The sequence below is a fragment of the Asterias amurensis genome, chromosome 15 (genome assembly GCF_032118995.1).
Source record: "Asterias amurensis chromosome 15, ASM3211899v1".
In the NCBI taxonomy this organism is placed as follows: Eukaryota; Metazoa; Echinodermata; class Asteroidea; order Forcipulatida; family Asteriidae; genus Asterias; species Asterias amurensis.
The window spans coordinates 772370-786966 of record NC_092662.1 but is presented as its reverse complement, the minus strand read 5'-3'; the positions used below and the strand labels follow the sequence as shown (position 1 = coordinate 786966).

The window sequence follows — 14597 nt, the reverse complement described above, 5'->3', positions numbered from 1 at the left end:
AGAAGCCAGCATCAAGTCACAATGACATTTATTTCAAACAAATAATATAGATATTGTCACTTTGCAACATCAACTAAACCAGTCATTCACTTTTTTTTAAGGACATACACTGTATATAATTATGATGAATAAGTAACTTATACACACAGATTAAAGATTTACTGTTGAATAACTGGGGGTTTTCTCAAGAAGTTCTATTTGCAAATGGGAAGTTTTAACTCCAAGATAAAACTTACCTAATTCAATTGTACAAGAAAGATATTTCAAGAGTTTTTTTTTAAGATCGTAGCCCATGGTATCTTTTGAAAACATGTTACTTCGATCAACTTTAAGAATGCCAAGCTCCACATAATGTAATTGTTTATATAATGATAACCAACAAAACTTGTCAACAAAAATAATAAACTTACAGGTAAATATAATGACGCATAACAAATGATTGCACAGAAGATAAGTGTTTTTATATCCCTTAAAAAATTACTTGATTTCCTGCCTAAGATAGGGCTTATGGGAGTGTGAATAATTATATTACTTGTTTAAAAACATGCGTGCTATTTAGCGCTTGGGAAAAAGGTAGGATATTGAATGGTCAAAGAGTAAGAGGGTTGAGGCAGCATAAAGAGTATAGCAGCATGTTTCAGAGGATTAGGTTGCCTGCAGTGCTTAACTTTCACTAACATCCTGGGGCCAACTTTATAAAGCCTGTAAGCACAAAAATTTGCGATTTTCAGGATAAGCAAGCAGCTGAATACCACTAACAAGCAATATGCAACAAATGGAAATTTGGTTGGTAATCCTGTTTTTATCAAGGAAGAAATTTCATGCTAAGCAAATTTTTGTGCTTACAGGCTTTATGAAATTGGGCCCTAATCGGGGCAATACTAAACAAGCGCGAGAGGACTCCTTAAACCTAAAGCGCTTCTGCATCACATATATATCAATCACGGCAGCTATTATTTTCTGCATTCCACAAAAAAAGTCAGGTGTCTCTTTAGGATGAAGAGATTTTGTATTACTTAATGCTATTTATAAGGTTAGGAGCAGGACATTATTGAATGGTGCCAGCAAGATAAAGGTCTATTAATGCAAAAGATGAAATTAAAAATAATGTAATGTTTTTAACTTAAAAAATTGTTTGTAAATCAACAAATTAAAAGTATATGATGGAAGTTTTCTATTGAAACTCTATGTTACCGTTTCTTAAATTCAGATACAAGTTATTATGGCATTGAGCTTTACAATCTAATTTAGATTATTCTTAGAAGAATGGAATTAAATATGATTGGTGCATTGAAATTTGCTTAATATCTTATTTACATAGTGCATGAACAGCTCAATAAAGTTGGGTTATTTTTATCAAGTCTTTTAAAAGCACAGCAGCCATGAAAACCCACATTTAAACAACTTCCTTGTTTTACTAGATGCATCCCTTTTATAATCCTACTCAAGGGAAATGTATTCGAGGGGAAATGGATTCAATTTTAACCCTTCCCTTTGCTATGGCATTTATTTGACTACAGGAGTTGATGGTTAGACTGTGTGGTTAGTGTGGTGAAGTGTGTACTGAACTATTGGCTGTCATTGGCTTTAAAAGCAACATTAAATAATTGGCAATCCTCCCGGTGTGGCGGTTTCAGCTTTCCGCCGTGTTCAGTTTTCCGAATGACCAAATACGGTAACATTATGTCATGCGACGTCTGCGCACAGCAAGCGAAAGTAGTCAATTGTTAGTGCTGTACTGAGTCCCGGAAAACTGAACACGGCAGAAGACTGAAACCGCCGCACACCGGAAAAGCCGCAAGTGAAGCCATTACTTATACATACAACATTCATTGTACATGGAAGATGAATCCAGTACTCAATGGAACAATCATGTTATACAAGGGCAACCCACATGGAAGATTTGAGGATCGCTACAGGCGTGGAGTTACATGAAGGCCAGAAAGGCCATGGCCTTGGTGCCCTTCAAAAAGTTCCCTTATACTTTAAAGGCACTGGACACTATTGGTAATTAATCAAAATAATTATCAGCATAAAACCTTACTTGGTAAAAAGCAATGGAGAGCTGTTGAAAACATTGTGAGAAACGGCTTGCTCTGAAGTAACATAGTTTGAGAGAAAGAAGTAATTTTCCACTAAAATATTTGAATTTGATTTCGAGACCTCAGTATTAGATTTTGAGGTCTCGAAATCAAGCATCTGAAAGCACACAACTTTGTGTGACAAGGGTGTTTTTTCCATTATTATTTTGTAACTTTGACGACCAGTTGAGTTCAAATTTTCACAGGTTTGTTATTTTGTGCATGTTGAGATACAACAAGTTAGAAGACTGGTCTTTGACATTTACCGATGGTGTCCAGTGTCTTTAAGTGAACAGAACAAAGGAAAGTCCACAAAGGGTATGCAACACAAAGCTGTGTGTGTTGCTTGGTGTCCACTGCCTTTAAGAGCATTGTGCATTCCCCAAAATGCATGAAGGACACATGAATAACTGACTATTTATATTTGCTTAAGTCTGCTTCTTCAATACTGGCTTCCATGTGTAGTATAGACGCTAAGCCGTGATGGAACACTCTTGGTTCTACACTGTCTACAACAGCCCCTGGAGGTGAAGTCGAGGTACCCTCAGATACCTCCTCCTCCTGTATGTCCTCTTCCCCTCCCTCGACTTGCGACTGAGTCAAGTTCGTAAACTGGCTGCCCGATGAGTCAAGATCGGGGCAGGATTGGCTGGCAGCTCTCCTGCTGATTTCAACCGAGGGGTTTAAAGAGATCTTGCTGGAGGGGGAGAAAGAGCTGTGCCTTGTGGACAAGCGAGGGCTCTGCTGGACTCGCTGGAAGGGGGACGTATCGCTGAATACTAAAGGCGGACTGTTGATGTGAAGACGGCTACCTGAATCGTGCCGCTCAAAACCTGCCCTCTCTGTTGGTTTAGGGACAAGGATAGCTTCGGCAGGTTCCTTTTTAGTAGGTTTGTTCAAATCAACCTCTCCACTTAGGTTCTCCCACTCACTCATGGGGCTAGAGCGAGGGGTTGAATGGGACCCAGATAGATGACTTGGGGTGAGATGATCATCCTTTGATCCCTTCACAGACAGAGACGTCTGTGAGAAGTTGCTTTCAGTTTTAACGACGAGATGAGCGTCCACATCTACTGGTCTCACTGGGTACGTTTCGTCCTGAGACTGACTCCGGTCAAGAGTTCTTGGAGATGAGGTTTGGATTGAATACATTCCAGATGAAGATGTTCCTCCTGAATCTGAACTCTCCATTCTCTCCATCTTCTGATCAGCAGCGCCGCTCGACGGACCAGAATGACGACGGGAGATGCCTTGGGGCGCTACATGATGACGTCGTTTGAAGTGACCGGTCTCCTTCTCTCTCTCCCTCAAGCTCTTGGTGAGTTTCAGGATGTGAGCCTCAAGACATTGGTTGATTTTCTTGAGGGCGTTGTACTTGGCATCCATCGACTGCAACAACAAAAATCCAAAATCAATCCAACATTATTTTTTTCTTCAAGATCTCTTTTTTGAAGGACAAGAGAACTTGTCAGTCTATTAACTCTTCAAAACAATAGGCACGGAGCTGGCATGGAGTTGCACAGGCCTTTGTTGCCACTGGTCTTGGCCTTGGTGTCTAATCAAAAGACTAAGACTTTGAGATTTTCCAATGAAAGTGCCTTTTGCAAAACGAAAATAGCTTAGCCGTCTCAAAGATGAAACTCCGAGCCTAAAGACGGTTCGAATGCAACAATAAGCCGCTTATTAGATTGAGGTTATTCCCTCAGCTCAAAGCTCCAATCAAATCTATGTGTTTATCAAAATAACATTTGACCTTCAAGGTCAAACAAAAGTGTCATTCCTACCTCCATTTTACCCTTGTTGAGGCTTTTTACGTTTTCCAAAAAACGTTTCTGCTCAGCCATTGCAACATCCTGAAAGATGAGAAAAAAAAATGTAAAGCCCCAAATTTAATATTGGTTGACAAAAATATGAGCTTTCAAAAAGTTGTCACACAGTATGAGGACCAATTAAGGAGAAATAATCACAAAAAATCATCCAAACATTAAGATCAATAAATAAGACAAGTTTCTACAAACCTTTAGTGTAAGTGATGCCTCCATTTCTCCAATTCGAGCTTTGGCAGCTTCCGTCTGAACATTCTTTCTTTTTAACGACTCTTGAGAAACTGAAAAATGTCAAACAAAAAAGTACACAAAACGCCTGATAAATACAACTGAATCATCAAAAATGTTGCCACATACACACTGAAAAATGTTTGGCCTTTTCTAAAAAAGAAATTGGCACAACATATGCAAAAATATCATGCTCTGATATCAATAAAAAGTTGTTACGGCAAACCTTTCCACCATGCAAAGTTTTCAAACTTAAGACAAACTTGTTGGAGTTGATTCTTTCTTTCAACGATTACTTTCTTAATTTTTCCTTTACCAGCAAGGTCTTTTTTCAGTGTGGTCCATCTCATCTCAGTCTCTTCTGTCTTATGATCATTCCTTCGCGCTTCCTCCACCTTCTCTTGATACTTTGTATTAGTTTCACCCATCAGTAATAGCTCCCTGTTCAGTCGAGCAATCTGGGGAGTAAGTGAGGAGAAAAGAACAGCATTATGTCTTGAAATCCACTGATTAATTTATCTAACCATGGCTTGATTGAAACCCCGTAAGGAAACCGCACATCTTCTAAATAACAGACGGAGGGCCCATGTCAAACAGGGCCATTTACAGGCAACCAGTTCCAGGCAATCTCTAAGAAGAAAATACATTCATATTTCAATGTACACATATTTTTCTTTGGGATCGTAAGAAACTGTTTGACAAATTATTAATTGGCTTCCAAAATTTTTATTTATTTTTATTTTATTTTATGAATTGGGTGTGACTGTACAGAGAATGAGTGGTCCCGTAGAATGCACTGTTGCCAGTAAAATTTGCCTCGTGTGACAAGGTCTTATGACAAAGCCCACACACAAGCCCAATAAAGACCAAGCTGTGGTTTTATAAAGGACCTATGGACGTCTTTATGTAAGAGTTGCTAGGCAAATGTCATAGGTCAGGTACCTCATCTTTTAGGTGTCTGTTGGCTGCTACATCCGCCCTAGCGTTGTCCAATTCCTGTTGCACTGTGAACAATTTAGCATTAGCCGCCTGTAACTCCTGAAAAAATTCAAATTCAAATTCTCAAATACATAATGTAAAACACTACAATCTTATATAGGGCACAGATCTAGCTAAGAGATACTCACAGGTTGAATTTGAACAAAAACAAACATTTTTAGACAGGTTTTTTTACAAACAAAATTAAATTAAAAGGATGCTGAGTGCATTCGGCAGACAATGCCAGAAACACAGAGGCTTGGCGATAAGTGCAACTTGGTTCTGTTACGTGCATTAAACAACACATGTGTACGGACCCTACAGCTTTGCATCCCATCTGAATGACGAAGAAATAATGTTCAAGTGTCTTGCTAAAGGACACACATGTCAAAACCAGGACTCGAACCCACACCCTGCTGATAAGAAACACCAGAGCTTGAGTCTAGTGCTAATAGCCTTTATATATGGAGGTAAGAGTTCAAAGTTGAAGCATTCTTGTTTACCTTTGCTTCTTTATCGACTTCCTGTTTGTGATGAACCAGAAGCTTTTGAAGTTCCTCATTTGCATCTCTCATGTGCTCATTCTCACCTTGTAATTTCCTGAAAATAAAAGTTGTAGGTAATAAGAGAAACACCCACAACAAACAAATATGGCTTCATACAAATACTTATAGTTACAAACATTTTTTCTTCTTTTTAGCAAAAAAATTTCCAAAATCAACTTCAAGTCTCATGCGTATCGAAACCAAGAAAACAACTTGAACGAAAACTGTAGTGGAGCACCAGTTATTAACGATATAACAAAACTCATGATACTAAACTGGTAACCCGAAACTACTTAGCAGGTTCTTCCCATGCTTAGCAGCATTAAGACATAGCTGATGAGTATTCTTACTTCATTAATGCATTATGCGTCTGGTCTTTAGTGCTATTGGCTTCACTAAGCTGTTTATTCTCTTCTCGGAGTAACTTGAAGGCCGCTCTGACTTGATTCACTTCTACTTCTAGGAGTTGCCGTTGCTCCAACATAGCTGCATTGGATTCTTCAAGAGCTTTTGCCTGCAATGAACGATACTTCATTAATGTCCATGAACAATACAACCAATGTCCCTGTGTGTATATTTGCATTGACATCATCACGCCGCCATCTTCTAATGATGATGTAACAGTAACAAAAACATGCAATGAAAATCTGTGTGCACGCTTGGCCCACATGATGAGCCAATGAGCAACCTTCTTTTGACCTGTAGCCAAACAGCACCCAATTCAAATGACATTATGTGCAAGAGGTATATTCCAACTTAAAAGTCTTTAGCTACAGACCTTTTGTAATTCTGCCATTATCATCTAGTCTAAGTCTATTGTCCCCCTTGTGACTCATTTTTGCAGAGCCAATCACATGATATCACTACAAAGAGCACTGTTATAAAGAGGTTCTGCTTATAAGAGTAAATTCCAAAGTCCTCAATATCTTTTCTGCTTTGTGTTTCTTTAATTTGCTGTCCTCTTACAACAACACGTTCCTGTTATAAAGAGGTAATTTTGCCAGTGCCAGCGATCTGGATACAAGGAGATGCGACTGTACCTTATGCGTCTTGCCAAGGAGGCGCCTATTCCTCTCTGCATGAACTTCCCTCTTATGTCTCTCATATAGAAGCTGATTGTGAAGTAACTGCAACTGGCCCTTCAGTAGTTTGATTTCATCCGCTGGTGGAGAGCCTCCAAAATGAGTCCAATCCACTGCCCCTTGGCTGACAAGAGACAAACTGCAAATAATAATAATAATAATCATTGTGGCTTCTTGTATAGGGCCCATGTCTGTCACTCAGTGACGCTCCTGGCGCTGTAACATACAGTATTTCCTGCAAAGGAAGGAAGGTTTAATTGAACAATTGTTGTTCATCGATAAAATAAGTTAATATTTCCAAAGCACTCCACTTATCACCCATTGTACCTAATGCTTGTATGTTTTAAGATTATATATTGTGATATTTGGAAATAAACATGAGAAAGCAAACCCCGTAAAAACCTTCCGACATGCATAACTACTTGGGACACTTTCACACTGAGTTAAAGAGGCATTTTAGTTGATTACAAGAAGCGCTAAAATTTCCCGCCCAAATTTAAGTTATAAGTTCAAATATTTGGCTCATGGTAGTTTGAACCTAAGTGCGCACATTCAAAACTTGAGTGAGGAGCTACTTGGCTTTAAAACAGTGGGGTCGATTTCACAAAGAGTTAAGACTGATGTTAAAAATGTATGGCTAGTCCCAAGTCAGGACGAGTAACTGGTCCTAACTTGAGATACGACTATGTCTTGACTCTTTGTGAAATCCACTCCAGGGTCCTGGCATGTGGAATGACCTTTGAAGGTTCTTACCCAGTAAGTTGATCCTCATGAGTCATATTACCCATCTGTAGATGACGATCCAGCAGCTGACTCGGTGAATACAACGAATGTAGCGGAACTTTACCGATACTATCTATAGGTGTACTCCCTACTGGCAGCGAGTCAACTCTAGACATAGGTGGCGGGGTAGAATATAACCCACTACCCGTGCTGTTGGCGCTTGAGACAACCGGGGAGTGATCTCTCGATGAGGTCCCAGCGGGGGATAAATTCTGCAACGTCGGGACGATCAGATTGAAGAGATGCATGTAGGGCATTTGTGGTGGTGCTTGCTGGTTGTAGGACGGCCCAGGGGTGCTGAAAGTATCTGATGTGGTGCTTTGTGTCCCGTATCGAGTTATCGGTGACTCCAAACTATCGATTGATTGATCAATAATCGGGACAAACCCTTGTGGTGTTATGGTATGCTCAACGCTGGCATCCTTTCCTTTCCGGACGCCGAAGAGATCCGCTGAGATGTTTTTTGTCGCCTTGTTACCGAAACTACTGGTTCTTAAACGGGTTTCACTCTCGGATGATTTTATCAACGTACTACGGTGTGCTGCACTCGGATCACTTTGCGTTCTGACTGTCTCTTGGCGACTTGTCCCATTCGCTCGAGGAGTTGTTTCAGCGTCCTTAGAGTGAACTTTCATCAAATACGCTGATGACATTGTCATGGAAGGAGTAGCCATGTCCGTCTTCAGAGGGAGTCGGTCTGAAGTTGTTGTTTTGGTTTGGGTAGTTGTAATACATGAGTTTACAGAAGTTTCCAGATCCTGTGGAGTGTAAGGACTACCAATGAAAGACGACACCTCTTCATTCATTGCATCATCTGGAAGTTTACAAATAACAAACAAATGCAAAACATTACACGAGTTGTGGTGGTTCTGACCGAAAAACATAACTCAAAAAGACATTTAAATGTACATGTGTCACTTGATTGTAGGCCCACAGTGCAAAGTTTCAAATACTACCAAGCATTCTCTTGCTTACTTACCATCACGTGGCCTCTGCTCCTCATGAGAAAGATCTTTAATGACTTCAGGAAGGTCTCTCAAGGAGACGGAGCTCTCCGTCCTTTCTTTCCTTGCCTCACTTTCTTCAGTAACAGGAGCAGCTTGAGGAGGCTCTTTGGTTGAAGACGATGATGTGCCGTTAGTCGCAAGAGCCTCTGCATCATCCCATACGAATCTCCTCTGCTTGGTGATCTCTTGGGAGGATGCCTTGCCACCCATGAGAGGTTTCTGAGGGGTGCACGGCAAGGATTTGGACTCATAGCCTGGCGTCACTGGTGCAGAGACGGTCCGAGACAACGACATTGCGGAGTGAGTTGTGATTGGCGGGAGCTTCCCACGTCCGGCTCTCCCGCCAGATCCCTTTCCGGCACGGCTGTGAACACTGCCCTCGCTCATGCTGGACATACGACTGCTGAGATGGAGAGCTGCGTTGGGATGAGGGGAATCGTGCGGTGTTGACTGAGGCGTCGGTGTCTCTTGGAGAGGGGTCGTGTAATGCATCTGGACTGATGATGTCAGACTGACATCCAGTTGACTGCCCAATGGGGAGGGAGGATGGGAGGAAGGTGGTGTGCTCAGTCCGCACACCATGGACGGGCTGAACATCGATATAATACCCCCCTCTTGTGACGAAACCAGGCTGTGCGTATCGGGGTCTGCTTTCTTAGCGTCACTATCCCACTGTATCAATGGCTTGTGAGACAGCTCAGTACCTTGTTAAGAAAAAGCGATTTTCAAATGAGTTGACAGCAACATCAGATTACAAGTGTCTTAACCCTCCTACTATATGACCATTCAATATCATCCAGTCTTGCTTCAATGAGAGAATGGATTCATTTAAAACTTAATAATAATAATAATAATAATAAGACTTGTAATGCGCACGTATCCACCCTGCTGGGTGTTCAAGGCTCTTATTGTTTATAAATGCTTGACTGAAATGAACCCTAGATATCCTTCCCATCTACTGTCATATCACACTAATTGTTATGTTCATCTATACAGTACACACATTCACTTGTACCGAGTAGTGCCACCATGCTGTTTCAAATGGGAAGGCAACTGGCTTGGAAATGTTGACAATAAACCTCCATACTCTTACCATGACCATCAACAATGGGGGAAGAAGTTCTCATGCCTTGACCCATGATCCCAGCTGCTATGCCCTTTGACCCTCTCCTCTCAGGGTCAAAACCTACAGGTATCGGGACGTAGTTGAAGGAATCGTCTCGAGCAGATTCTGTTGTATCCAATGAAACACGAGCACACTCCATCAGTACATCATGTACCTCCATCTTCCTCCATCTTCAAAAAAAGAACACAAGTATAAAGCATAAATAACCCAATCTTCTTCTAACAGATATTGTTTAATTTTAAGATTACCTGCTTGATCATAAACCATAACCTCAGTCAGGTCAGTTATGCTAGTCAGGTTAGTTAAGTCAATAAGATCAATCAGATTGTCAGATTGGTCAGGTCAGTCAGCCAGGTCGGTCAGGTCAGTCAGGTCAGGCCAGGTCAGGTCAGGTCAGGTCAGGCCAGGTCAGGATAGGTCAAGTCAGTTCAGTCAGGTCTGGTTTGATCAGTCAACCAGGTTGGTCAGGTCGGTCAGGGCATTCAGTTTGATTTAAACCCACCTTGCATTTTCCGTTTCGGATCTAGCTGTGCCGATAACTAGCAGAGGATGCATACGAACACGCTCCATCATCGGCTGCAGACAAAATCATGACCAACAAAATAAAGTTATCACTAGATTTGATACTGGAGTGTTCTATAGCATACATATCTACCAATAAGAAACAACTAAACAAGAAGTTGGCAGATTTTTATAAGAAGGTATTTTTATGCGAACCGCCACAGCAGTGCAGCACCTACCTAGGGAAGTGTGATTGTAAATTTGCTGCCAACCCCTGTTTCACTTACCAAGACAGCTTTCTTGAATTCCTCATTCTTATTTTGATAATAAGATCTGAGATGCTGGAGGAAGTTCAATGGGTACATGCCGTAGAGTCGATGGAAGAGTGCATACACCGCTACCTGTAAATGCAGCTGGTAAACATCAGGGATACCACCTGTTGAGAAAAAAGTCCTTCATTAATAACCAGCAATATAAGTAGGATTTGAAAGTTTGCATGGGGGAAGAACAATTAGGTGAGGTTTGTGATAACACTGTGTGAACATCTCTTTTGAGTAGTTTTGGTTCTGACAACATCACCGCTTCTTTTCAGAACCAAAATTTTCACATGGCGTTTCCACAAACCTCACATAACTTATGTATCAATCAAGTAATCTTTCATACATCTGGGTCCAATGTCATAGAGCAGCTACAGCAGCAAATTATTGCTTAGATCTAAAACTATTGCTTAGACATTTCTGTTTAGCAAACTAAGTAGTATACCAATTAAAATGTGTACATGTAAAATGGCATTTTAGCTGGTAATACTATTGTGCTTGGAGCATCTTTTTATACTGAAATCAGGCCCTGATTGCAGGGTTGCATCTTTCATTGTAACCATTTGGATGATTATCGTAGAGTAGGAGAGTTCAAGTATAATACTTAGGGTCAATTCTTGACCTACCTGGTTTTCTAACGTTCCATGAGGCAAGGTGGGAGAATACCCGAAAGATTTCCGGCAGAGAGGGACCAACCAGGCTGGGTATCATGGGTAGCAAGGTGGTTATCGACAGCAAGCCACACATAATCACTGGAACATCGACATCCATCTAGGTAAGAAAACCAAAAGACATCATTGCTAGCACAACTATGTTAGTAATAATAATCATAATAATACATTTGATTTGCATAGCCCCTATTGTAAATTTATCTCTAGGCACTTTAAAAAATAACTCAGAAAAATAACCTGTTAAATTATGTACAATTGACACTTTTTGTAACAGATTGGACCCCAAGGACACAAACGAGACGAAGCTAACAAAACCTAACAAGTTAGAATGGACTATTACCTTTAAGCAATTCAGCAGAGACATGAATAGAGGAGCTTGGACGATCTTATGAAGCCAAGATGGCTGCCGTCTTACCACATGACTCAGTAAGGTCAAACTCTGCATTTTGTGGCCCGCCTTCATGTTGTCATTCATTCTGTCCATCAATGGCTGTCAAGAAATGTCATAATATTTATATTACTGTACAGCCATCTAGTTTTTGGTCTCATTTTGAAATGATGTATCGAATTCGCTATGACCTTGTGGACATCAACTGGCAAGGGCATCTCACTGAAGCACAATACCTGACTAGAGGACATGGATCCCGCTTCTACATCCCACACTGCAGCAATCAGGTCTATGTTTCATCGTTCTTTCCTCGCACAATTAGGGACTGGAACTGCTTGAAGATGGACCCTGCCCTCTCACCCTCTCGTTCTTTCCTCGCACAATTAGGGACTAGATCTGCTTGAAGATGGACCTTGCCCTCTCACCCTTGCTGGATGCATTCAAGGATGCACTCAGGGTTTCATTTAGTTCATTAGTCATCTTGCTGGCCAGTTTTGAACCAAATATGGTGTTGTATACCAAGGCCCAATTTCAAAGAGCTACTTTTTTAGGAAGACAATAGTGTAAAGAATTCTATGCTAAGTAGTAATGAGCAGGATACCAGTCCCAAAATGTACATGTGACATTACAGTTTGACTGGTAAACTTATTCTGGTAAGCATACTTCTGTTGTGCTAACTTTCTTATTCGGGGTTTTTCTTCTCAGATTCTGTTGCAAATTACAAACATTTACTCCTGTTCGGAAAAATGTATAAAATTCACAAATGCCACAAGGCATACCTTGTCTAAGGGTTCCCGGACACCAGCAAGAAGGTCCAGTGCATTCTGGGAGTTGGTGAGTATGTAGAAATCCACCAACGCATTGAGAAACCCAGGATCACGTGCTGTAAATCACAAAGCAAAGTTTACACACACAATTATTCTAAAATCTTCCCTCTTGTCGTCTTACCAATCAATAGACCTTTATCACGCTGTCATCATTTTGGTCATGTTCCCTGTTTCCAAGAACAGTGTTGAATGATAACATTCATTGCGCATGGCACCAGACTATTTTGTCTGGCCTTAGTTTGGTTACAATGAATTGGAGTGGAGTAAAATCAAGATGAAGGTCTATATCTTCCTCCTTAAGACATAAGACATAAGACATAAGAAAACTTTATTGATCTTCAAAAGAAGAAATTGCGAAAATCCTTTATCCATTGATAGTAAATGATAGCAGTGTCAGAAGGCAATCATGTTATGAATGCATCACCAATAACGTAGTCAACCCTCCTACTGTCTGACCACTCAACGGTATCAACTGTGGTGTTCAATGATAAACTATGCCCTCATATAATGAATGTATGTACACAGCAAATAGTCAACCCTCCTACTGTCTGACCACTCAACGGTATCAACTGTGGTGTTCAATGATAAACTATGCCCTCATATAATGAATGTATATACACAGCCCATAGTCAACCGCTCCTACTGTCTGACCATTCACTACACCATTCATCTTGAGTATGGTTCAATAACTATCAACCACAGTGGGAAATATTGAATGCTCAGACAGTACAAGGGTCAAGGGAGTAAATAACTACAGTTTAGTATGGTGGCCCTGAAGGGACATCGCATATCGCAAACGTGTGCGCACACGTTTGCGTTATGCGATGTCCCTTCAGGGCCACCATAGTTTAGGGTGGAAGTTACAAACTCGGGGGTGATATCAGGTAAACCACATTTTTTGTCTTGTCGCTACCCACCTGAGTTAAGATTGTCTTGTATCAGCGCCTTGATTTCTTGGATGACATGAAGATCGTTGGATTCTAGCAATGGGAACAACTCACTGGGGTCGGACATCTGCTGAGCCATGATGCTCAGATAATCCAACTACGTCTAACTCCAGCTAGAAAATTTGAAGACTTTCATATTTTCAAGTCCAACTTGGCTATAAGTATAAATGAACCACATTTCAAGGTAGGCAACTTCATCGTAAAACCTGAAAGAAAACAATAGGCCACAATTAATATACAAAAAATAAAGGAATTGACAATAGTTTGTTTTCAATACTGCGTCCGTGGTGGTGTCTTTGGCTGTCTTGATCTATCGGAAGGCATCTGTACGTACACTGACATAAACGTCAAAAAAGGGTAATGCCATTAGTTTTTAGACATTGCATAATTCACACAAGTTATATATATATTATTAGATTACTATTTATACTCCACACATCATTCCGTTTTGTGCTGATTAAATTCAGAGATTCCAAATCCATGGGACCATGTACTCCTACCCCTACAACTATTTTGATTTCGTTCCACTATCACTCAACGACTATTTTATAGCGGAACGAAACCAAAATAGTTCTAAAAAACTAGGAGTAGTATGTAGTAGTGTACGACCATGTGGTCCCAACATGAAATAAGTTCAGGAACTACCGTACTTTTACCAGAAAGATATTGACTCATTTAATGAACAAATATGGGTCAAGTCTGCTATACAGGTCAGAGGTCAATAATCCGTCTGATGGACTGGGTGTAAGTTGTGTAGTTCAGTTTTACCATGGTTTTACATGTGGAAAGTAGTCTGGGTGTTTGGTGGCAGGTTTCATTTTGCTTAACTGGTTAAGTTAACATTCAAAGGTTTTGTGGAAGGAGTTTACTTGTGTCCTATATAGGCATTGGTTCAACATAATCAAACGACCCTTACCTTGATGAAATTGAGCTGTACTAAGCAGTGAGTTAATAGCTTCAGTCTATTCACACTCTCTATACTTGATTCCTAGTCCAGAAGTCAGTCAGGGCTAGAGGAGAGCACACTTTGTACACCACCAAAAAAAGGACCACTAACTTTGAAGTGCGCCCTCTTGTGAGCACAGTCTTGCACCGGCCATGGAAGGAAATCGCCCCCCCCCCCCAAATAACCCCAAACACCCGCATATAAATGGATTTGCCGGTTGCATTTTTGGCTTTAGGATAATTTGGCTTGAGAAGCTTTTACCCTGAATTGACCAGTCACAAGTAGATTTGAATCATTACCCATGCAAACTAATTTGTTTGTGTCCTTGCCTACCGCCATCTCTT

The 14597-nt window shown here is 40.7% G+C and overlaps 1 protein-coding gene across 1 annotated transcript; it reads right to left on the bottom strand.

Annotated features, from left to right (window-relative positions):
* Positions 1–15: 15 nt before the first annotated feature.
* On the bottom strand, positions 16–14330 carry LOC139948228 (hamartin-like). Its single transcript, XM_071946316.1, has 18 exons — positions 14224–14330; positions 13278–13513; positions 12313–12416; positions 11486–11635; positions 11101–11245; positions 10445–10593; positions 10159–10232; positions 9624–9826; positions 8503–9234; positions 7494–8337; positions 6699–6879; positions 6009–6172; positions 5617–5713; positions 5078–5173; positions 4452–4593; positions 4100–4188; positions 3866–3934; positions 16–3470 (listed from the first exon to the last, which is right to left on the bottom strand). Exons 2-18 carry the CDS (start codon positions 13384–13386, stop codon positions 2496–2498), a joined length of 4323 nt encoding a protein of 1440 aa, XP_071802417.1. The 5' UTR covers positions 13387–13513; positions 14224–14330; the 3' UTR covers positions 16–2495.
* Between the last annotated feature and the right edge of the window lie 267 nt (positions 14331–14597).

Bases quoted from the DNA above. Each gene is read 5' to 3' on its own strand.
- LOC139948228 (XM_071946316.1), bottom strand. From the start codon at position 13,386: ATGGCTCAGCAGATGTCCGACCCCAGTGAGTTGTTCCCATTGCTAGAA. The intron at 4,189-4,451 runs GTAAAGGAAAAA...GACATTTTTCAG, and splicing joins ACTGAAAAAAGACCTTGCTG to TTTCTCAAGAGTCGTTAAAA. The intron at 3,471-3,865 runs GTAGGAATGACA...TTGTTGTTGCAG, and splicing joins TCAACAAGGGTAAAATGGAG to TCGATGGATGCCAAGTACAA.